Raw genomic sequence first — 21161 nt, 5'->3', positions numbered from 1 at the left:
GTTCGACACCAAGGACACCGACCGGAGGCACTGCGAGGCACTGCCCGGAGCAGAATTGTAGTCTTGAATCCGAGGAGAACAGCCAGGACTCCGAGCACCAGAAGCACCAACCTGTTCTCATGCCGAAGAGGGCCCTGCCCTCTCGCCTGGATCGAAGGCGTTGAACCATCGGACATGAGAGAGGCTCACCCGAGAGCTGCAGAGGTGTTGGGCTCCGGACCCGACGCCACCCTGGAGAAGACTACCTTGACAAGGATCACACCATACCGGCCGCACTGCCGAGCACTTGGACGACCACCAACGACGAGAAATCCGCCGGGAGCACTCGCAGAGGACGGGGCAGACTGCCGTCTACGCACGCATACGGGCTAGAGATCACCGCAGCTTCTCAAGGACCGACATTGCCCAAAGCTGCAACCTTCAGCTCCGCCATCCAACCGAAACCTCCCCAGGCGGCGCCTCCAAGAAGGTCACGGCGCAGCAGCGCGTCGCCGCCGCCCAATCAGCGAGATTTTGGACTTTCGTCCGGGAGGTGGGGGAAAGGTGAGTAGGAGCCCAGGACAGCAGCTACTACCTCAGAACCGACGTGCGCCGCAGACGCCGCCCGCCGCCGCCTCATATCCCGAGGAGTCGAGGACGCCGGACCGAGGCACCCACCACGATGCCCACCGCAGGACATCGGGGGAGACGAACCAGCGCCCTCGCTGCTTGTCGACCAGACGCATCGAGGTCGCCCACCCGAGGCAGCCCTGATGAGGCCCAGACCTAGGCCCGCTGGCCCAGATCTGGGCCCACCGTCGCCACCCATGGCCACGGCACGCCGTCGTAGGGCCGCGCCAGCCAGCCAGAAGCCAGAAGCCGCGCCGCCACCCCGCTGGAGAAGCGCCTTCACCACGTCGTGGTCAGGCCACCGCGCCGCCGCGCTAGACGTCAAGCACGACGCCCCCGCCGACCGCGGCAGCCCGCGCCACCACAGCCACGCGGGGGAGAGAGAAGCCCCGCCGCCGGCGCCCCGGGGCTTTGCCCGACGACGCCCTCTGGCGGCGGCGAGGGATGGACGGGGGGAGGAGGGGCTGGAGGTTGGGGGAGGCTAGGGTTTCGCCCTGCGCTCGCGGGAGCGGCAGGACGGAACGGTCCAATTACCCGCTCCTTGGCCGCCCTCACTCACTCACTGACCAGTGGGCCCGGAACAATTCATGTCCCACCTGCCATGGACGCAGACCGACCGCCGCGAGGAGCCAACGGGAGGGCAGCCGCCTATCCGGATGGGAGGCCATCTCCACCATCCAAGGGAAGCGCAGCAGACCGAGAGTGCCAGGGCGCCTCCTCTTCGCTCTCCCCACTCCTGCCGATGCTCTCTTCAGCTCCTCCTCCTCCGCCCCCTGTTCTTCCATCTCCATCAGGTAAGCAAAGATTCCCCTTCTTCTGCTCCTGGATTTGCTCCGCGTTCTTGAGTTAGCACTGTTGAAGAGCGATTCACATTTTGCCGTTTCTTGCTTAAGAACTGGAGTTCACTGTATCACCTAATAATCGTGTAATGCTGCATCGGCTTGCTAGAAGAAATTAGGCAGAGTAGCTGTCCCCCTTTTCTGCTAGTAAAGTGATTTATCTCCGAGAAATGTCTCAAAAGAAGTGATTTATTTCGCCCTGCACGAACATAAAGATTTGCCTAATACTAGTAGTGCATATGAATCTCTTTAGCAAAAGGCGCCGTCATGTACTGAAGGAAAGTGGTTTTTACAAGGCCAACTTTCGATTCATGTTTTGGTCGGGTGTACATTGGTAGGGTGCTTGCAGAACTTGGGGCTCTGCACTTATTTTCTTTCTGGCATTCTGTAAGCTGAGAGTAGACAGTTTAGAGAAGCGTCTCCAGGCGAGTTCGCACTGCAAGGGTGAACTAGATTTGAAAATCAAACGCACACACCAATCTAGCTAAAGAAATGATGGAACAAAACCATCCCTCCTAGCTGCACTTCAGACCCATTATGAAGGAAAACCCAACTGAGGCTGAGCTGTTGATGTTAATAAGGGACTTCTCTGCTCCTAAGCCTGTGCAAAAACGGTTTGGCCGGTTTCAGCTAGTTTAAAATTCTGTACCAGCTCTAAAGTTTAGATTGTATTTCTGAAATAATTTGAACTACAGAATCACTAGGCGGTTTGAGCGGTCCGAGCGGTTGTGCACACCCTGACTGCTCCCCATAATGTACTTGTGCAGGTTGCGCTTATACCTTTTTATTGGTTCTTAACACAGGTGAAGTGCTTTGCTATGTTTCTCATTGACCAGTCACACGTGAACTGATTCGACCTTGCTGCATAACGCCGATAATTTCACTGCAAGTATACAGGACTCTGAAGCAATGATCTCATCCATCAGCTTGCTCGACAGCCAGCTTATTCGAAAACGGTACAGAAAATGCTGGCCAAGTAACCCCCATTCCACACTGAACATGCATTCAATTGCAAAATGTCGGGGTAAAAGCATGAGGATAAAGATGGCGCTTCTCAAGCCCCACTCTCCCCACTCCTGCCGATGCTCTCTTCAGCTCCTTCTCCTCCTCCGCACCCTGTTCTTCCCTCTCCATCGGGTAAGCAAAGATTCCCCATCTTCTGCTCCTCGATATGCTCTGCGTTCTTGAGTTAGCAGGGTTCAAGAACGATTCACATTTTGCCGCTTCTTGCTTAATAACTGGAGTTCACTGTATCACCTAATAATCATGTAATGCCGCATCGGCTTTATATGAAAAATTAGGCAGAGTAGTTGCCCCGCCCCCCAGTTTGTGCTAGTAAAGTCGTTTATTTCCGAGAAATATCTTAAAAGAAGTGATTTATTTCGCCGTGCACGAACAGCAAGATTTGCCTCACACTAGTACTACATACGGATCTCTTTAGCAAAAGGCGCCATCAAGTACTAAAGGAAAGTAGTCTTTTCAAGCCAACTTTCGGAATGTTTTGGTCTGTGTATATGGATATAAACAAAATTGGTAGGAGAAGCTAGCACTGCCATTTGAGGATTTTATAGCAGCTTAGGCAGAGTACTTGCCCCCCCTTTTATGCGAAAAGTGTGTTTGGCACATGAGCACCACCTGGTTTTTAGAAATCATACTTTTTAAATTTCAAAAAAAATGAAAATTAAATACCCCTATACATATAAACATTCCGAAGGTACGGTAGAAATTTTGGAGAAAAATATGTTGTATTTTGAGCTATACAAAAAAGACAAATTTCTGACAAATATATACTCCTACACGTAGCCACAAATTTGTTTTTTTTTCATGTAGCTCAAAATACAATGCAATTTGTACCGAAACTTCACACGATTATTCAGGACATATGTATGTATTTATAAATAAATGTGACAATTTTTTGAAACAAAAATACATGATTTTTAAATATTTTGAAAACTGAGAGCACTGGTGCTGTGCACCAAATGTGCTTCCCCTTTGATGCTACTAACTGAACTATTTTGCATTGCACGAACAGCAAGATTGCCTAAAAATGCATATGCATCTCTCTAGCAAAAGGCACCGTCAAGTACTGAAGGAAAGTAGTTTTTTCAAGGCCAACTTTCGGTTCATATTTTGGTCCATATGAATGTATAATATGGTAGGGTGATTGCAGAACTTGGGGCTCTGTATTTCTTTTCTTTCTTGCATTATGTAAGCTGAGAGTGGAAAGTTTAGAGAAGTGTCTGAGTGTCTCCAGGGAGTTAACACTGCAAGAGTGAACTGGATTACAAAAAACGAACACACCAATCTAGGTAAAGAAATAATGGAACAAAAACCATCCCTCCCAGACTTCAGAGCCATTACCGAAGAAATAGCCCAACGACTCAGGCTGAGCTGTTGATGTTAACGGACTTCTCTGCTCCTAAGCCTGTGCAAAAACGGGTTGGCCAGTTTCCGCAAGATCAAAATTTTGTCTAGATTGGATTTGTGAAAGAAATAGAACTACAGAGTCACTAGCCGGTCTGAGTGGTCCGAGCGGTTTCAATTTTTTCCACACCCTGACTGCTCCCTATAATTTACTTGTGCAGTTGGCGCTTATACCTTTTTCTTTGTTCTCAACACAGGTGAAGTGCTTTGCTATGTTTCTCATTGACCAGTCACACGTGAACTGATTCGACCTTGCTGCAGAACCCTTGATTATTTCAGTGGAAGTACATAGGACTTTAAAGCAATGATCTCATCCATCAGCTTGCTCGACAGCCAGCTAATTCACAAACGGTACAGAAAATGCTGGCCGACTAACCCTCATTCCACACTGAACATGCATTCAATTGCAAAATGTTGCGGTAAAAGCATGAGGATGAAGATGGCACTTCTCAAGCCCCATGCAACTGGATTCAAGAGGAACCATCAGGCCCATGAAGAAGACAACGTGTTTTACAAATTAGTTCATAGGCTCCCTGAAAGCCTTAGCTGGCTGTTGGCATCACAAGAAAGGGTTAAGAGACCAGCTGCAAAGAAGAAACAGCAAAAAGAAGGAACCGTGGCAGCTAGGTTTGGTGTGATCTTGGAGTGGGAGGGAGTTGTAGTGGAGAATGATGATCCAGATTTGGAGCCTCGGGTGTGGTATGTATTATCACTGGAGGAGGCAAAGTCATTTCCTCCAGATGCAGTGCTAAAGGAAATTGAGGGAATGAGAACTGATGAGGCCATCTCAGAAGTCTTAAATTGGTCGGACGATCCAAAAGAAATTAAAAGGTTGGCAGCACGTAAGGAGATAATATACCAAAAACTCCGAGGCAGGATCTACCAGCTGCGGCCAGGCGTTCTCGATTTCTTGAACACCCTTGTCGAGTTTGACATTCCAATAGCGATCGCGGCTTCTCGCCCAAGAACAAGCCTGGAAGAAGGGATCAAAGCTGTTGGTCTGCAGGGCTACTTTGATGTCGTAGTGGCGGCAGAGGACTTCCGCCGAGGGAAACCTGAGGGCGAGATGTTTGAGGCTGCAGCAGAGCAACTTGGTCTGGAGCCTGATGCTTGTCTTGTCATGGGTAACTCAAACTTGACAACAGAATCTGCACATACTGCTGGGATGAGGTGTGTGGCGGTTGCAAGCCGCCACCCAGCCTATGAACTTCATGCAGCAAACCATGTTGTGAGATGGCTTGATCAACTTTCTGTTGTTGACCTTCAGAGGCTTGCCAATGGGGAGGTTCTTGGGAGCAGGGGTGGACGATCTGACATGGACATGGAGATCGTTATCGAGGAGTGACGTTTCTGGTGGCACTGTCTGCTAATATGTGTAGTACTTATAATTATGTAGTAACTTCAGTAGTGCATTACAATTTTGTAACAGACCAAGTAGTGCAACAGATCAGGATGAAGAAGCCTGCGTTCACTCTTGGTTTCTCGTAATGCATAACTGAAACAGTGGAACTCATGTGACTTAGATGCTTTTAATCATCAGAGAGGAGTTGGAAACTTGGAAGCAAAGAAACTTTCCACCTTGTATCTCTTTTGCATGTGTAGTATGTATATTACCTGTTATATTAATTATATCCCTCTAGTTTTTTAGAGATTAATGCTGGAGTATTTTGTACTGGAAAGAGCTGAACGACTGGGCTTGAAAATTTAATTTCCCCCTTCAAAATGGATGTAAGGATTTGTTCAGAGAAAGAACTGAAGTACATTTTTTACATTTGTTATAAAGCTTCATAATTCCGAATGACTACTTTTACGAAACAAGCATTTGCTGCCATGCAAGATCAAAGATAGTGAGCTGCTGTTCATTGTAGAGAACAAGTGATCAGGTATAATCGCAGTAGTCATTCCTCCGGAGTTCTTGCTGGCACACATGATTCTGATTGTTCGTGGAAATTCTTTATATCTTTGGTATCAGTATTCTTTTTTTTTGATAAAACAAGATTATAATATTTTTTTTGCAAAAAGAAGATTTTATTAGCTCCAAGGGCATCATCAAGGTGATAGGCGCTAAGAATTTGCACCATCATCTGCATTGGTAAGATGCAGATATCCAAACAATTATCAAAAGTATTAAAAGGTCGTACAAGAGAGAAAATAAAGCCATTTCAGGTGTTGGAGCGCCGATCGGAAGATCATAGTACCATCCATGTACTTCCTCCGTCCCATAAAATATGTCTAAAATTCGTTAAAATTCAAATGTATCTAGTACTATTTAGTGTTTAGGTATATTCAAATTTTTACAAATCTTCGACAAGTTTCATGGGACGGAGAGAGTATGATAAACACCTCCTCTGTGCACTCCAACTAACTTAGTACATGCCATTGTAAAGATCTCTTCAAGTGCCGAGTGTTGAAACACAGACCACACACGGTGCTAAACTGCTACTACCTCCACCCCAAAGCTAAGGCTTATATTATTTTTAGAAAGTCAAACTATGTCAAGTTTGACTAAGTTTTTATCAAAAATCATTAACATGCAAAACATAAAATTGATATCATTAAATAGATAATGAAATATTTTTCGTATGTTATCTACAAAATATTATATTTCTTGATAGACTGTTCAAAAAGTTTGATCAAACTTTACTTGGTTTGACTTTTTTTAAAAGCCTTAAGCTTTGGAATGGAGGTAGTAATATATAACCAGGAGCCAGGATGAGAATCAATGTTACAGGACGCCGCGAGCATATCAAATTGCTTTGTCCATGAAATCCTCATCCTATGTAGTCCCTCTTATCCATGATAAGTGTTTATGATTTTAATTTAAAACTGATCTGCAACCGTGACCTTTATTGGATTGAAGGGAGTAATGAATCGTCTGATAAGATAGTCCGCTGCAGGTCGCCGGTGGAGTGCTCAAGGGCCGCTCCACAAAAGCCAAAAGGCCCTGTCGGGACAGAGCACTGGCGTTGTAGGCCGTGGGATAATGGTCCAGCACGTCGGGCTTGGAGCTCACCTGGCCTGCCCCGCGCTGGTGGCCCTAACTGGGCCTGGGTTGCACTCGATCGACGAGTTTTTTTTTTTGGGGGCTATATATAACATGCTAAATTCTAGTTTTTTGCGAAAATATAACATGCTAAATTCAGAATGGCGTCTGATTGTCTTTCTGTAGTGAAGGAAATCAATGCAAAGATGTACAATGGTAAGAATGGTACTCCCTCGTCTAAATTCGACCGTATCTAGGTACTATTTATATATTTACATTTAGATAAAATTTTGATATGTTTTATGGGACGGAGGAAGTATGGTATTAGGTGATATATCCTACGAATCAGTCTACGGACACGAACTATGTTGAAGCCAATGGGAGAGCTCATAGACTAGCTAAAATTGTTATCGCACTTGATGTTGGTCGCCATGTGTGGCTCAGTGATCCTAGGAAGACATTTGTATTCCCATAAACTTAATGCAATAAAGCTCATGCAGTTCTCTCTAAAAAATGCAAAATTAAGAATTTGCTAGCTAGTCACTGTTTACCATTAATAGTTTGGCCCCCCTAAAAGAATATTGATAGTTTGACACATGATTGATGGCTACCTGTTTCCCTTTCTTTTTAGTTTTTGTTGTGACACCCATTGCACATTGTGAAAATGCTCAAGTGTATTTGTTTGAACTTTTACTTATATATGCTTGAATTTTCTTGTACATTGATTCTAAATCACTTGATTCTATCTGTCTCGCTGTGAAGTAACGTCCTTGTCCTATACCGGTTGCACTTCTATAATTGTGAACAATTGTTTTGCAATGCATCTAAAAAATCAATTGCTTTAGATGTGCCGTTGTTCTCATGTATTTATAACTTGCAAATTTGAATGTTTTTTGTTTGTTTGTTTAATCTTAGTAGTACTTACAATCTTCATTCCAAGTTAGTTACCGCAGACTTCTTTTTTCTTTCTTTTGAGCTGACCTACGCACTGAAACGCGTCTTGATACAAACTGTGTATGCAGACCAAACATAATTGTAGAACTGCATGCTCTAACCAATGCAACCAAAAGACCGATCTGATGGAACAGATTAGGCAATGCATTTATACGTCAACAATAACCAAGCCACGACGAGTAATTTGAGACGTGTTAAGATTCATGCACTAGCCACTTGAACCAAAAGTCCGAACTGATGGAAAGGGCTAGGCAATCTACTTATACACTTCACAACACCCCCACTCGCGTGTGACGGGAGAAGAGAAAGTCAACACGTGAAAGAAGAAGAGCACACCGAAACAGGGCATCGGCGGTGGCTAAAGAGGGAAACGACAATTTTAGGCTTAATTGCGAAAACCGGGATTTGAACTCGAGACACGGGGCTCGCTACCATGTTAAGATTCATGCACTAGCCACTTGAACCAAAAGTCCGAACCGATGGAAAGGGCTAGGCAATCTACTTATACACTTCACAACACCTCCACTCGCGTGTGACGGGAGAAGAGAAAGTCAACACGTGAAAGAAGAAGAGCACACCGAAACGAGGGCATCGGCGGTGGCTAAAGAGGGAAACAGCAATTTTTAGGCTTAATTACGAAAACCAGGATTTGAACTCGAGGCGCAGAGCACGATACCATGTTAAGATTCATGCACTAGCCACTTGAACCAAAAGTCCGAACTGATGGAAAGGGCTAGGCAATCTACTTATACACTTCACAACAAGACGGAGTATATCTAAGAAACACCCGTGAGCAGGCGGATCTAGAGAGAAAATAATAATATTTATACGTACTTTACAAATTAAAAAAGGCTACAGGCTAGCTCTGCCACATGCTGCTGCTGTTCATGGTTGGAGCAGTCTCTCCATATATAATCTGCTCTCCACCTACCGAGATACTGCACGCAATAATGCAAAACGGCTATAGTAAACAAATCGCGCTATAAGTTGCAGCGCATGGCTGCATGCGGCGGGAGGGAAGACGATCGCGTAGACGGTGGCGCGCCAGGAGCCACACCCTGCGGAAACGCAATCCGAGCGACGGCGACGCGCGCGTTTTGGTTGCATCCCGGCCGGACCCCGGAAGGTGGAAGGGACAAAAGTAGACGGGGGTTGTGTATGGGCATTGGGTATGCAGGAGCCCGTGGACGTGGGCGCGCACGAGCCGATCGGCGTCGTTGGCGCACGGGCGTGCACCCGAAAACTTGTTTTTACAGTAGCCGGCACCTACAGGAGTGACGTCAGCAATGACATCAGCCATGTGCTGACCAATTTTTGCACAAAATTGTGAAATAAATTTGAAACATAATTGAAACATAACTGAAACACTAATATTTTTGTGAAACAAACCGTAGTGACGTCAGCAATGATGTCATCAGTTTCACTTTTTGTCGATCGTTTCACTATTTTTTCCATGTATCACTTTAGTTTCAAAAAAGTTTCACTTGTGTTTCAATTATTAGTTTTATATTAGATAAATGTCAAAAGCCTCACAAATCTCAAAGCACAGAGTGGAGGGTAGATGTAACACCTACACCTACCGGCTCCTTTAAAATCGCCGCTCTCGGCGTGCACCGCGCTGTCCGCATGCGGAGGGTCGATCGTCCCGTGGCCTGCATCCCCTGTGAGAGTTCATCACGGCACTTCCGTCACTCCGATTTGCAGCAACGACTCCTTGAAATAGGCTTTCGCCCCGCTATATTAATATAGTAAACACGATACAACAAGCATGCTGGAGCCGCAGCACAACTAAGCCCAAAGAAACCAACAGAGAAAAAAGAAAAAGAAAAAGAATGCCAACACCGGCAGATCGACAAGAACGAGGACAACCCGCCACCGCTGCGCCTCCCGGAAAAGTCCTACCACACTCCTAACACTCCGAACTACCGCGTACCAAACAACACCTTCAACAAGGAGGACGACGATGGCGCCGCTGCTGTCCGGACTAATCCTAGGGTTTCCCCCGGTCCACCGAGGGGATTGGGCGAGGGGGTACACCCGACGCCCTCCAGGAAGGCAAGGCGGCGCCCTCGGGAGTCACCGCCACAGCGTTGGCAAAGCCAACAAGGATTTCTCCCAACCCCCAACACCACCACCCCGTTCATCCGAAGTGCTCCGCCCAACCATCCGCCCACAAGCACGCGCCACCACGATCTTGACGGCATCCTTGCTGTCTCCCCGGTGGTCCTCGACGCAGGGCCTAGGATGAGGTGACCGAAGATGGCAGGGCCGGTGGGAGCAGCACCATAGCCTAGCGGGAGGGAACTACCTCCACCGCAATCGCGGGAGCCGACCGGACATGGCAGCACGGGACAACCAGGCCCGCCTGGCCCGGTACGCCCACGCCGCCAAGCTGCAGCTAGCCGGCCATGGCGCCGCCGCCACCCTGCCACCACCGCCCCAGTACCACCAGAACCCAGGAGCACCGCCGCCGGTCAGGGGGGGGGGGGGGGCTACAGCCCGCCCAGCCCAGATCCGGGCCCGAACTGGCCCAGATCCGGGCGGAGCAGGATCCGCCGCCACCACCCCTGCCGCGCCGTGCCGCCACCAACGGCGACGCCGCCGCATCTCCGACCACCCCAACGCGCGGAAACCACGCCGCTGCGCTAGACCGCCGCCGCCTGAGGCCACCACCGCCGTCCCGAGGCCCCCTCGCCTCTGTCAAGCCGTGGGTGAAGTCCGGCCCGCCACCACCGGCACCGCATGGGCAAGGCCCGGCGGCTCACGCCGACGACGGCGGCAGGGGAGAGGAGGGGAGGGGGAGCTAGGCGCGGGTCGCGTAGGTGCGCGCCCGGCCGCCGCAGGGGGGCGGCGCGGGTCGCGAGAAAGGAAAGGGTTTTGTTTTTCTCTACCATTTGCAGCAACGACTAGATGTGGGATTAGGCCGACCAACTCGTGTGGAAGAGGAGGCCGCCACTGCCATGCCCGGGACCGCTACCCCTAGCGTCCCCGTGTTGCGAGTGAAGCCCTGGAGAGCCTCTGTGAGCCCACACCGGAGCAGCAGCACAAAGAGGCTGCAGCCAACCGATCCTTCCAGGCCCAGATCGAGCCAACTAGCACCACGCCGCCATCACCGGCTAGACCTCCGCCTGTGAATACCGCGGCGACCACGTCGGAAGAAGGCGGGAGCGGACGTCACCGCAGCCCACCTAGTCGACGGCCGAGAAGATCTACCGCCACCGCACCACTCGGGATTTGCTCGACGATGTTTCCAGCGGTGTCTGGAAAAGAGTCAGAGCTGGGGCTGTGAGCAGGCGTGTCTGCACATGTAAAATGTCTATTTAAAAAAGGTTTCCGTGTCCGTTGGTGTGGTTTGAGGTCTGAGTTTTTGGATCTATACATATCTAGCTACGATTGCGGGTTTATGACACTAGTCCTTTAGGGACTTAGCATGTTGATTTCCCATTTATTTACTACGGTAAAAAAATTCGGCTGCAGTGATGGATGAGCGAGGATGGTGGCACACGGCTTCAGCTAGCGCTATTGTTTATAGTTGTTAGGTGGTCTAAGGATCTATTTATAATTTTTTATTACTTTAAATTTTTTATAATCGTCAACAGATCGGTCTACTTCACATGAAAAAAAGAATGAGCACAGTAGCACATGATCGTCGTGCCGGGCTGGATGCACCAGCGGTTCTGTATTGTGTGTCGACGAATTAACTCTGTTCACTCGATTCCAGTTGAATCCAAGCGTCACACTAGTATCTGATTTTCTTTGTCACATTTGTAGAACACAGACATCGTCGTAAGTAGTCACTAGGAGCAAAAGAACCAATGTTACGCCACGCCTTCAGAATTCTTTCAGCGCTTGCCTATAGCTTTCTGAAGCTCTTCGCTGACCATCCCAGGTGCCATGGCGGCAGAACCGGCGTGCTGCAGAAAAATCACCAGATTACATTAGTAAACCAATAACCATAACCATGGGCGTTAGCTCTGCATGCATTTCCATTGCCAGACCTGAGCCCGTATCTTAAGAGCAAGAAGGCCGTCCGGCGTCGACGACTGGACGGAGAGCACGTCCAGGCCGAGGGTCTTCAAGGCGTCGAATACTCGTGTCATCAGCAGCTCTTTCCACGGGCACTGCACCTCCAGGAGCACCTCCTTGTCCATGACGGTGACGTTCACGACGTTGTTCGGAGCATCGTCCTTGGAGAGGTGCTGCCTCTCATGGTTGCCATCACTGAGGTCCAACGCCTTCCTCTTGGATCCGACCGAGGCCTTCTTTCCGGCGACGTCATGGCGCCTCCGGCCTGCTGCTTCAGCGATCGGCCGTGGCGGTGCCCTGCTGGATTCAAGCTCTTCTACCCTTTGCTCCAGCTCCTTGAGATAGGCTATCGTCTCTGCTAGGATGGATGCTTTGTCCACCTGCAACAATTACCAGTCCAGGAAAAGTTTAAAAAATGAATTTTTTTTTTGACGAAAAGGAGTACGCCTTTGTCAAGATGGCCCATCGTACCTTGTGAATTGACGGGACCAATGACTTGAGAATGAGGAACATCTCGTTGAGCTTCTCCCGGCGCCTTCTCTCCGACATGACATGACCCTTGACGTTACTTCCCTGAGCTCTCGTCCACGCACCACCGGCCACGGCTTTCTTCAGCAACTTCTGAGACTCCCCGGCCGCCGAGGCAGCCACGTCTTGCGGCGACGTCTTCCAGGCCGTAAAGCACGACGGGCGAGAGGATTCGACGGAGCTAGTTAACGTGGCAACATCATCGGTGATCCCGCCTGCGTCCGGCGAAGACATCCCCTCGAAGGACCCGTCCATGATCCAGTTATCCTCCAGAGCGCGCACGTCCAGCTCCTCGCACAGGCCGTAGAACTCGTCGATCTCGTTCGTGATCCGCTCGAGGTTGCCGTCGGACAGGCACTCGATCTTCCCGGAGATCGTCGCCGTCGCCTCGGCGGCGTTGTGATCGAGGTCCTCGAACACGAAGTCGGCGTCCCCGGTTTCGTTTTCTGATGGGCTGGAGCTCGGCTCCTCCACCCCCGAGCATGTCGGAAACTGTAGCTCCCAGAAAGACGTGCGGATCCGGTTCACCATGTCCGTGTCCTTCGAAACCTAGCAAATCGATCGAAACCACTTTTTCAATGCTTTGAATGGATTAATCAGCAAGTACTACCGGCCACTTCAATTATTGGGTGAACAACTAGGATCCGGTCTTCATGTCTTTTCAATGAATGCAAGAAAATAAGCATACTACTATAATAATAGCGAAGAGTAGTACTCCAATTGGTAGCCTGTCTATAGTGTACTCCCTGTGTCTATATGATGTCCTATTTTTCCTGAAATGTTCCTCAGTCACCTATAATCAAATACCACTACTGAGCAAAAAATTACACTTTTTGTACGTGTACAATTTTAGCAAAATAGTAGTACACCATTTTTTGCTTGTATGCTATACTTGGCACAAGGCTTTGGTAATTTGCAATATGTTCGGTTACCAGCGATAGTATTGCTGCACTCTGGCCTATGATAAATTGACACACTGGAAGTAGGAGTTTGTGCGAGTTGGAGAATATATAGTTAGTCAGTTTTCATTCTGAAATAGCCATTTTATTTTACCGGCAAGAATGTCCAATCGTATCATAAGCGTGTGGTAAATTCTCATGTGTGTATCCCAAATTTTGACATGGAGTCACTTGGAGATGATGATAGCCAACTAGGGACATCATAGACCTGTAACCATAGCTGCCTTCCACCACCTTCTCATACGATCTCTCCAACCCCTTATTACCGCCGCTGAATGTCAGCTGTCAAATCCTAGGTGCCAGACAACAACAAAAGAATATTTCCTCGTGTGTAGTTGGACATGCATCTATCTCTACGATGATTAATATTTTTTTAAGGTGAGGTAGCACACCCGAGGGGAGGGGAGGAGGGTGTGTGTCTGTGTGTGTGTGGGCGGCGGGGGGGGGGGGGGGTCATGGCAGCCACTGATGCCATAGTTCCGGGCAAATTGGGGCCACCGACATCCTCTACACGCTAGGGATCTGTGCCTTTTTCCTTGTTGGTACTTAATCATTGATCTAGCCAAAATCATCATCCTGAAGTCTACTAGTTCGGGTGGCTCGGTGGCGTATGGAGTTTGTATGTTCTGATGGTAGTCATAAACGATAGGAGTGTCGATGTTTGTCCATAGTGGTACCTACCTGGCAGGCTGAAGACATAGTATGACGGTGGCCGGGGTCATCAATGGTGAGTGCCATTGGTGTTATTCCCATTTTGAAGGCATCACTTTGGTATCTTCTCCTCCTTCGTAGAGCTTCTTGTCTTCCTAGTGCTTCGGGTGAAAACTAAAGATCCCTGAGTATCAAGCAGCGACGCCGCTTTACTACCGTGGTTGTCTTGAAGGTGTCGCCTTGGAGTGTCCAATGCCCTCTACTCGTTAATCGTAGTGTGACTACCATGGATGTGAATTTCAAATCAAGCGGGATCCTCTATTGTGAGGTGCTCATATCTTCTTGCCGAGGGGTATCTAACCTCACCATGCGTCCCACCTAGTTCTATGTGGTATCTACATATCGAATTGTCAACGTCAAGTCAAGTAAACAACGATCCAAATACCCATCCATGGTCAACAAGTCAAACAAAGGGAGAACATAAAAATTAAGGTCAAGAGGAGAGGTCCAATTAACTCAAAGAATTCCAAGTTGTTAGAAGCCTAATTTATTGTGTAAGTCCAACAACCGTGGAATCTAGACGCTCGAGCCACTCTCAACGACTCTTTCATCGCCTCTTCTAATATTGGAGTAGTTGACCCCCCATGCGGCCATATAAATTTAAAAATGAACGTCTTAGTGTCAAAATTTTCATGTGTACGGTGATATTCTGTATAAGTCTATAAGGCTTCGATAGAGCTCGCCTAGGCATATCCCTACTCTCTAGTTGTCCCCACAACGATAACCCGGCGTACCGCTTCTAGAAGTTGAAAGAGGGGTGGATCTGTCCTACCTTTGTGGCTTTGTCTATTCCTTTTGGTCGGCGTGTCTATCTCTCGAGACTTGATGCAGGTTCGTGCATCTTTCCTATGACTTGGGGGTCTAATTTTGTATTCACAGCATTTGGCGTGCATGCATTTGGGCCCCTTATCTCATGTGTGGGTTTGTTGGGGCGTTTATGAAATTTCTCGGCAGGCTAGTATATAGTTTGCTGGTTTCGAGAGACCATGTAACCACATATAGTAAATATCATAACATGATTTAACGAGCGGTGCAACTAGTAATGAATGGCAGAATTTTATAAAAAAAGAGAGGTGAAAGTCATATGCACACCCCCAGGAACCAACCTGATGAGCCGTCCCTAGCTCAAGCACACCGCCCATGAATGGGATGCAAGCAACTGTCTGAAAAATGTGAGCCAAGACAAGAGTTGGTTGGGGTCAGAAATCTGAACGGTGAACACGTGACATGCAATATGCCAATTATGCCGTGATGGAAGCATGAAGTGTACTGACCTGAATAGACACAGTCTGAATTAGGCGGCAGATATATAGCATGGCCATGCAAAGTGGAAATCATGATATGTCAGTCAGTAGTATACATAAATATAGTTAGTGTGCAGATTTGCCAGATATTAAGGAGAGAGACATTTTCTTGCAGTTGCAGGAAGTTAAAGAGAGAGGCTTGAAGACGTAGACACACAAACGTACCTTTGCTAAGAGCGCGCGTTGGAAGATTTTGGTGTCCGCGAAGTGAGCGTTGCAGAGCCAAATAGGTTCATTGCTCGCGAAGCTTTTGCCAGGCAACCTGACCGGACGTGTACAGCGGAGCAACAAATTAAACTCCTCAGTTTAACCAGTACAGTAAATGTTATCATGATAAGATAGAAGTCTAGAGTCTAGACGAACCCTTGGCCAGGCCGGAAGGCGTAGGTCATGCAGACCGTGTAGTACCACTCGGCGTCGCCGAGATCCTCCGGCGAAAGCGAGGCGGCGGGACGTTTCGCCCGGTGGTCGCACTCGCCGGAGAGTAGCGACTCGTAGAGCTCCCTCAGCTTCTCGCTCCTCTCCAGGACGAGCTGGTCGGCGGTAAGGTCCGTCGATTTGGTGATCTTCCTCGTCTTTATCTCGCCGTTGTAGAACCCGTCCTTCCACGTCAAAGCTCTATATATAAACATCGTATGAGGAAAGGAACCGGCGGATGTTCGTCACTAGCTTGGGTGATCATCAAACGATATATTATTACCCTGGGCGGCTGGTAGACACGGACCAGAATATGGCGTAAGTCCAGTTGATGCTCCTCACGGCAGCAGCGAGCTGGTTGCTGAATCGCTTCCCCGGCGATGGCAGAGTGGGCTCTTCCTGGTTCAGAGGAGCTGATAGTGCCATTTTCACACTATTTCCTTCCTGCACATGCAAGCAGAATCAGAAGGTGGAGCTAGAAGAGACAAAGCAGCAAAACAAGAAAGGTATGCATGGTTGGGTAGTATAGGAAGTATAGTATCATCTTAATTAATTTAGTTCATGATGGTGCTAAGAAACTTCTGGACAGATTTCTCAACGAGATTACAAAGTGCAATATTGGTAGTAGAGTTAGTACAAGGAAGAAAGTAAATAAGAGAGTGAAAGTAGTTAAGCTACCAAGAATAGAAGACAGAGTCCAACTAATTAGGGGGCCGGAGTTGAGCTTTAGTTGAGCTCTGCAAAGTGGAGACGACCATTGGCAACCTTTCGTCGCGGAGGAAGATGGAGCTACTATATATGCAAATGTATAAAGAATCCAAGGCATGCTATATAGATCTTGCAGCAGATGGAGCAACGATTGTGACATTATAAGTACACAACAGCAAATCACTGTACGTTCAAACACTGTCACACTAACATATATTTATGGCTGCTACTTTCTCGCTTGTGTAGTATGTGTTGGCTTTTTTCCCAGTAATATCGATCATCCTCCGATCCGTCTCATAAAACTTGGGTGAGATTTGTTCAAATTTAAATGCATGTAGATGTCATTCAGTACCTAGATACATCTGAATTTAGATAAACTTAGAAAACTTTAATAGACAGAGGGAATACAAAACTAGACGAATACACTAGTGGAAAACGGGCCTGTAATCCCGGTTCGTTTGGGCCTTTAGTCCCGGTTTCCAAACCGGGACCAATTAGGCGGGACTAAAAGTCATCTCTTTAGTCCCGGTTGTAAAACAAACCGGGACTAATGGTCCCGCCACGTGGGCTGCTGGCGCGCGTCGAGAAAAATAACCTTTAGTCCCGGTTTGTAACACGACCCGGGACTAAAGGCTTTTGCCCCATAGACCACCCTTTAGTCCCGGTTCGTAATACGAAGGGGGACTAAAGGGTCCAAACGAACCGGGACTAAAGGGTTTTCATGATGAACCGGGACCAATGCCCCCATTAGTCCCGGTTTGGTTCAAAACGGAGACATTTGCTTGGGACGAAAGGCCTCTTTTCCACTAGTGATACAGACTCATACGGAAAGCTTTAGACAAGGGCACATGCATGTCATGCCAGTTCTCTTTATTTATCAAAAAACTCGTGGAACAGTTGTTTGGTTACAGAACCCACACGCCCACGCACCCGATCACGCACATGGTTGCTGAGCAGACTCTGACCATAAACCTAAACCTAAACCTACACGGACCTGATATCTTGATGAGCAACCCAAATCAACAAACGATATCCTTGCACAACTCGGACTCTAACATGACAAGCTACCAAATGGACTTTCCTAATTGACTCCTAACATAACACGGCTTAGTACTTCTAGAGTCTCACATGCATGGACTCAACTAAGAAACTAACCAGACGTGAGATGATTGGACTAAGAGCATCTCGAGTCGCGTCCCCCCAAACCGTCCCCCAAACGGCGTCAGATCGAGCGTTTGGGGGACGTGTTCGTTCGTGTCGCGTTTGGGGAACGTCGCTCCCCACCTGCGTCCCCCAAACGCCGCCCCCAAACATTAAAATAATCTTTTATTTATTTATTTTTGCATTCTTATTTTAATAAAAAGAAGAAACATTCCACAAACTAATACATAATTGGAACGTGGTTTACACGAAGACATAGTTTGGAACATGGTTTTTCACAAACTAATACATAGTTTGAACCATGGTTGACACAAATATAAAACATTGCAAAATAACTAAACCTAACTAGGCCAGGCATCGAAGATTTCGTGTGTTCGCTACCAAGAAAGAACACTCGCAGGCACACCCAGTCACCCAAACCGGAAAATCCAGTTGTTGATGGTGGCCCTGTTGGTTCTTTCGAGGAAGAACAACCAGAAACCTCGGTGCATATTTTCGCTGCGAAGAAACAACACCCATCAGTCGTCGTCCTCCTCGGCGTTGTCGCCGTGGTAGTGCCGGCGGCAACGCGTCTCGTCGAACACCTTGACGCTCATGTCCCTCTCGCCAAAGTAGGAGAACATGAGCACGAAGCCGGCTTCGAGGCGGTGGTAGCGCGCGAACTTCTCCCAGCCGATGTGGAGGTACATCTTGTCGCGCGCGTCGTAGATCACGTCCACGATCCACCTGCAGCAGCCGCAGGCAGCCTCCCGCAGATGCAGCGAGCCCGGGCGCCCGTCACCGCGACGAAGTCGGCGAAGGTGTTCGGCTGCCTCTCGATGGTGTGTGAGTCACCCTTGAGGGCGACGACGAACTCGAACAGCAATGGCCGCTCCTCCTCCTGCATGTCCAACGATGAACACGACAGCGTCGCAAGTGACGACGAGCATGCAGCTCTGCCGCGGCCATGACCACGACCACGGCCGCGAGCTCGGCCTCCATCTCTACCAGACATGGCGTCGACTCTTGAGATGGTCGCAGCTAGGGTTGGGGAGAGAGGCGCTAGGGTTCGTGTGTGAGGGACGATGAGAGAGCGACCCTTTTTATAGGCCGGAGGGAGGCGGGGGAGCGGTGGCGCTCATTAACGCCGGCACGCAGAGCTAGGCGCGACGAGACGCTTCGCTGCGCCTCTGCGGGAACTGCACCGTCACTGCGCGCCAATAACTTCCGTCGCGAGGTAGGCGATGGTTAGGTTAAACTTCAATGTGCCGCTAACGCGTCGGTCCCGCCACTCCCCGCCTCGCTTTTCGGTGTGTCTGGCGTTCCCGGAGCGTCCCCTGTGTAGCGGGGACGGGCTCGAGGCGCCGGACACCGTATCGGGCCGCGCCAGACATAAAGAGGCTTTGGGGGACTTGACTGGGAACGTTTTTTTGTTCGGCGCGCCACAAATTCTTGGGATGACGGTTTGGGGGACGCGACTGGAGCATGACTTTTTCATTTTCTCATGCTTAGCAAAAGTAAATTTCATGTGCCATGTCCTTACCGTTCCATATTCAACTTGAAAAACAAATAATCTGACATTGATTCTCGACGAGAAAGTTCAACACATATGAAATGAACCGTTATGAAAAACAATTTCAGATCTGACCCCTTTTGCCTAACGTTTCACGTGCCATTTTGGTTGACTTTTTTTTATGAGCATTAGACTTGTTATTGCACAATATTTGATGGTGAGGCCGTGGGCTGCAGGGTAAGAGCATCTCTAGCAGAGTCCGTAAAAACGCGAACTGAAAATATCAAGTTCAGTTCACCGAACTCGTGTTTACGGATCGAAAAATGGCTGGCGCAGAACAGAACCCGTAAAGCAAAATATAAAATAGCGTATAAAGAAAAGGCCCACCTACAATTTTTTTTTCCTTTTTCTTTTTTTCCCTTGGTCTTCTTCTTCTCTGGCTTGTCTTCGTTTTTTCTGTTCGACCAGCACGCCCCCAGCCCCGCGCCGCCCCTGCCCTGCCCCGCCCCGACCTGCCCAACCCCGCGCCGCCCTGCCCCGACCCGCCCTGCCCCGACCCGCCATGCCCAGCCCCGCGCCGCGCCACCCCACGCACCGACCCGCCCCACCTAGCCCTGACCATGCCCAGCCCGGCGCCGTCTCGCCCTGCCCAGCCCCGCGCCGCCCCAGCCCCGCCTCGCGCCGCCTAGCCCCGCCCCACGCCGCGCCGCCCCTGCCCCGCCCCGACCCGCCCCGCCCGGACCCGCCCCGCCCGGCCCCTCGGCTGCGCCGCCTAGCCCCACGCCGCGCCGTCCAGCCCCGCGCTACTGCGAGCTCACCTCACCCCGAGCTCGCCCCGTGCTGCATCACCTACCGTCAGCCGTCCCGCTGTAGTCCAGCAAGGCCGCGATGCTACATCTCGGTCGGATTATGTTGAGATTCGCCGAAATTTGGCCGGATTCCGGCGAATGTACAGGCGGAAGCAGTTGGTCGGATCTGAAGTTTTAGCGCGCCACGAGTAGGGGTTTGTGTTCAGTTTGCCCTTTCGGCCCCTGCAAATACAGGCTGAGTTGGTTTTTTGGTCTCGACCTGAAAATATTTTTTCGGTTTTGCCTTGTTTACGGTAACTGATCTGCGTCGGTTTTCGAACCGAACCCGTAAACTAGCGGTTATTCGATTTTCGGCTGTTTAAGGGCTCTGCTAGAGATGCTCTAAGAGACGGGGGTCCGTGATTGATATATCAACACAGAATAACGGAGGTTTGACAACATATAGCACGCATTAAGGCAAAGTCGAGCATCATTTTCAATCAATAAGTGGAATCATAATACTGCGTGTGGCTCTTTAGCAAATAGTTGGTCCATTTTTTATCTGCACATTTATTTGTGTATCCCACAAATAAAAATATGCATTACGAAAAGTTTAAATGTAGGTAATCACTTCTATATTCAGTATCTTTCTTAGATCTCGATTTATCTTAAATGGGCTACATGTAGCCCGTGTACAATTATGCATTTTAGCATTTATTTAGTTACTAGATTAGTTCCTGTAGTGATTACCCTCTTGTGAGTGTACGAGAGGCGCACCAACCAAGCGTGTACAAGCAGTCAAATCTTATAAGCTAGCCAGGTCATTGTCACTGGCCACGTCAAAATCAATGTTGAAAACAACCGATTTGTAAGCTAAGAAATAATGTAGGCGAGTCATCAAAAAATGAGTGTGGTAGGATCAGCCAATCAGAAACAGCCTAATTAACAGTCTCATAATGATGTGAACTTTCCACTTCACGATTGATGTATACTTTGGTTTCAACAGAAATACTCCCTCCATCCATAAATATATGTCTTATATTTGTCAAGGTGTAATCATTTTATGGCATCACATATGGAATTAAATTACACGAAAATGGCCAATAAGAAATATTGGCCATTAAGAAATATAGTTGTATTTTGTGTACTCATTTTCCTACTGCGATGCTATTTGACATTAATACTTTTGTCACTACTCCTTTCGTTCTTAATTCTTGTTGTGGTTCAAAGCATAGTTTTAAAAACCGGACCGGTGAGC

The 21161-nt window shown here is 48.6% G+C and overlaps 2 protein-coding genes across 2 annotated transcripts; one reads left to right on the top strand and one right to left on the bottom strand.

Annotated features, from left to right (window-relative positions):
• The first annotated feature begins 2512 nt into the window (after nt 1-2512).
• On the top strand, nt 2513-5527 carry LOC124678888 (5-amino-6-(5-phospho-D-ribitylamino)uracil phosphatase, chloroplastic-like). The gene is made up of 2 exons (XM_047214742.1): nt 2513-2585; nt 4070-5527. Exon 2 carries the CDS (start codon nt 4177-4179, stop codon nt 5215-5217), a length of 1041 nt encoding a protein of 346 aa, XP_047070698.1. The 5' UTR covers nt 2513-2585; nt 4070-4176; the 3' UTR covers nt 5218-5527.
• A 6074-nt stretch (nt 5528-11601) lies between these two features.
• LOC124676451 (anthocyanin regulatory R-S protein-like) lies at nt 11602-16519 on the bottom strand. The gene is made up of 9 exons (XM_047212507.1): nt 16433-16519; nt 16038-16194; nt 15701-15955; nt 15503-15599; nt 15308-15322; nt 15140-15196; nt 12307-12912; nt 11808-12215; nt 11602-11723 (listed from the first exon to the last, which is right to left on the bottom strand). The coding sequence occupies exons 2-9, from the start codon at nt 16178-16180 to the stop codon at nt 11652-11654; spliced, it is 1653 nt and encodes a 550-aa protein (XP_047068463.1). The 5' UTR covers nt 16181-16194; nt 16433-16519; the 3' UTR covers nt 11602-11651.
• Between the last annotated feature and the right edge of the window lie 4642 nt (nt 16520-21161).

This window comes from Lolium rigidum, chromosome 7 (genome assembly GCF_022539505.1).
Source record: "Lolium rigidum isolate FL_2022 chromosome 7, APGP_CSIRO_Lrig_0.1, whole genome shotgun sequence".
NCBI classification, from domain to species: Eukaryota; Viridiplantae; Streptophyta; class Magnoliopsida; order Poales; family Poaceae; genus Lolium; species Lolium rigidum.
Note: the sequence above shows the minus strand (reverse complement) of the source record. Positions and strands in the feature narration are given on the sequence as shown.

Excerpts from the sequence above, each read along its gene's own strand:
- LOC124678888 (XM_047214742.1), top strand. The coding sequence starts at position 4,177 with ATGATCTCATCCATCAGCTTGCTCGACAGCCAGCTAATTCACAAACGG.
- LOC124676451 (XM_047212507.1), bottom strand. The coding sequence starts at position 16,180 with ATGGCACTATCAGCTCCTCTGAACCAGGAAGAGCCCACTCTGCCATCG. Across the intron at positions 15,956-16,037 it reads GTGTCTACCAGCCGCCCAGG|AGCTTTGACGTGGAAGGACG; the intron begins GTAATAATATAT and ends GTTTATATATAG. Across the intron at positions 11,724-11,807 it reads CTCTTAAGATACGGGCTCAG|CACGCCGGTTCTGCCGCCAT; the intron begins GTCTGGCAATGG and ends ATTTTTCTGCAG.